General features: G+C 56.6%; 1 protein-coding gene across 1 annotated transcript in view; it reads left to right on the top strand.

Moving 5' to 3' along the window:
• Positions 1-2,593, top strand: part of LOC104289332 (complement receptor type 2-like) — an 18,190-nt gene that overhangs the window by 6,211 nt on the left and 9,386 nt on the right. The window contains exons 6-7 of the mRNA XM_009888266.1: positions 1,156-1,255; positions 2,112-2,441. Of these exons, the coding sequence (XP_009886568.1) occupies positions 1,156-1,255; positions 2,112-2,441 (430 nt within the window). The remainder of the gene's footprint in view (positions 1-1,155; positions 1,256-2,111; positions 2,442-2,593) is intronic.

The raw sequence follows: 2,593 nt of genomic DNA, 5'->3' as shown, positions 1-2,593 counted from the left end.
GCCTCCGCCCCATCAGCGCTGCCGTGTCCTCCGCCTCCCATCATCGCCCACGCCACGCACAGCGCGGAGCTCGGGGCAAACTTCACCAGCGGCATGTCCGTGAGCTACAGCTGCCAGCCCGGCTTCCCCCTCCCACGCACCGCCGTCCCCCCGCGCGGCGGGGGGGGCCGGCTGCTGCCGCGGCTCCCCGTGGCCCCGGGGCTGGCCGAGCGTCCCTCCCGTGCTGGCGGATTCCTGGAGCCGCCAAACCTGCCAACCTGCAGAACTGGCGTGGGGAGGGGGGATGGCACGTCCAGGGACACCCTCGGGTCTCAGCGGGATTCCAGCTCATGCAGGATGCTCTGTGCATTTGGTGGCACTGGGAATACCCCGGTGGCATTGCTACAGCCCACGGTGTCCCACAAGGAGACAGTCTTGGGTGTTCCAATTTCTGAACTTGCAGATTCCTCAACTCTGCGGCCCAAAGATGACACACTGTACGGTGGCAGCGCAGTGGTGTAGGATGTGCAGAGAGTGGAAACACCAAACTGGCTAAACTGGGTGGTTTTTTTTTGGGGGGGGGGTGGTGGTGTTTTGTTACTTTTTTTTAAAAAAACACCTAAATTGGGTTCATGTGTCCTCACATGCTAAGTATTAATTTGAGTATGTCAGAATTTGAATGTCAGAGTTCATAGAAGAGATATTAACACTCCCCAGAGGTGTAACAGTGCCCGCCAATGCGCTTGTTTCTCTTCAGCGGTGTTTCACCGCCCGCACGTGTTTCTCATGTGCACTCTGCTCCCCCGCAGCTGGCTGTGGCACACCAACAACGTTGCTGTTTGCTGAGCTAAATGAGGAGTTTAAAAATCAGACCGAGTTTCCCACTGGGAAGACTGTGAAGTACACTTGTCGGCCTGGATACTTGAAACACCCACAAATATCACCAACTATTACGTGTCTTGAAAATCAAACGTGGTCTGAAGCCCAGGAGTTTTGCAAACGTATGTTTTGCAGACGCTTCTAGTTTGTTTAAATCACGGTGTGAGGACTGAAACCTCGTGATTTCTCCCTTTCCGTTCCCTTCTCCATGGGGTTTGGGCAGACTCCCAGAAGGAGTGTCCCTTTTCCCATGGCACCAAGTTCAAGACACTTAAAACCAGGTCTTCTTCTGCCCAGGGAGAAAGTGTGATCACCCCGGAGAACCAGAGAACGGCAGAGTTATAGTCGTAACAGATCTCTTCTTCGGCTCAACCGTGAATTACACCTGCAACGAAGGGTGAGTCCCAGCCGAGCAACGCTTCTGCTCGCCCTGCACCACGTGGGCACCACGTGTCCTCCTGCGGGAGAGCAGTGCTCGTGGCTCGGAGCTCAGAGCACCCCGGTGCTGCCTGCCAAGGCAACGCTGGAGGAGAAACTGGAGTTCTCAGGTGCTGTGAGAAAACAGAAATCACCCAAACGATCAGGGAAAACCTCAGCATCCTTTGAGTGGTTTAAAACAGTTTTGGCAGTAAAACAATTCCAGTCTTTGCAACAGTTGATTTCTAGTCTAATTTCTAGTCCAAATGGGAACAGAAATTGGTGAAGAGGATTAACTTATAAAATTTTAAGTGCCATTTAGAGGGCACGACCGCCTGAGTCTGGTTGTGTGGGGCATATGAGGGGAAAAGGGGGGTTCGTTTTGGAAGCTTTGGCTTAAACCACAAGTCGTTAAAGTGGACTGACTCTTCTAGAGGAAAGAAGGAAGAGGGGAGGGCACGGCAGCTCCCTGAGCCCCCTGGGGATGTGCTGCCTGCGCCAAATGAGGGGACCAGGGGATGTCCCCAAGCAAGCGAAGGTTCACAGCTTTCAAATGGCAGTGTTAGATGGCAACTACGGCAAGACTTGGTGGCTGTGGGAGATGCAACCTCCAAAGACAGTCCTGTAGTGACAGGAGTGACTTTGTTTGACCCCAGGCACAGGCTGGTTGGAGCGTCCCAGCGGCAATGTGTGATTTCGAGCTCTGGGACACGAGTGAGGTGGAGCAGTGATGTTCCCGTCTGCCAGAGTAAGTACATTGCGGCAGGAGCTGAACACACTGACAAGAAACCAAACACAACACAAAGAGATCCAGTTCAGTGCTTTCCTTGCGAAAGACCTTCCAAGGCAAAGACTGAGAGCATCACCGCTGAGACGGGTTCATCCCCGACGGTTCACTTCCTGGGAGCCGTGTGTGCCCTGCAGACCCCGCGTGCTGCTGCAGCGCCGATGCTAAAACCCACCTTGTACGCGCCCGCAGGTATCGTCTGCGATCCGCCCCCGCACATCCCCCACGGGAGTCACAGCGGGCACTTGAGGGACCCCTTCTCCTACGCGGACGTGGTCACCTACACCTGCGACCCCGGCCACCCACTGGCTGGAGAGCCCTCCATCTTCTGCACCACGGAGGACGGGGAGCCCGGCGTGTGGAGCGGGCCGCCGCCGCAGTGCGGAGGTAGGGCTCTGCGGTGCACGGGCACACATCCCCGCCGGCGAGGCCGCGGGCAGGGCAGGGGGCACACAGGGACAAGCTGCAGAGCAGCGACCATTCGTGAGACAGGAGGGGCCGCGGCACCACAGTGCCCTCATCCCTCCCGCC

The sequence above is a fragment of the Charadrius vociferus genome, unplaced genomic scaffold (assembly GCF_000708025.1).
Source record: "Charadrius vociferus isolate BGI_N301 unplaced genomic scaffold, ASM70802v2 scaffold266, whole genome shotgun sequence".
Classification (NCBI taxonomy): domain Eukaryota; kingdom Metazoa; phylum Chordata; class Aves; order Charadriiformes; family Charadriidae; genus Charadrius; species Charadrius vociferus.
Note: the sequence above shows the minus strand (reverse complement) of the source record. Positions and strands in the feature narration are given on the sequence as shown.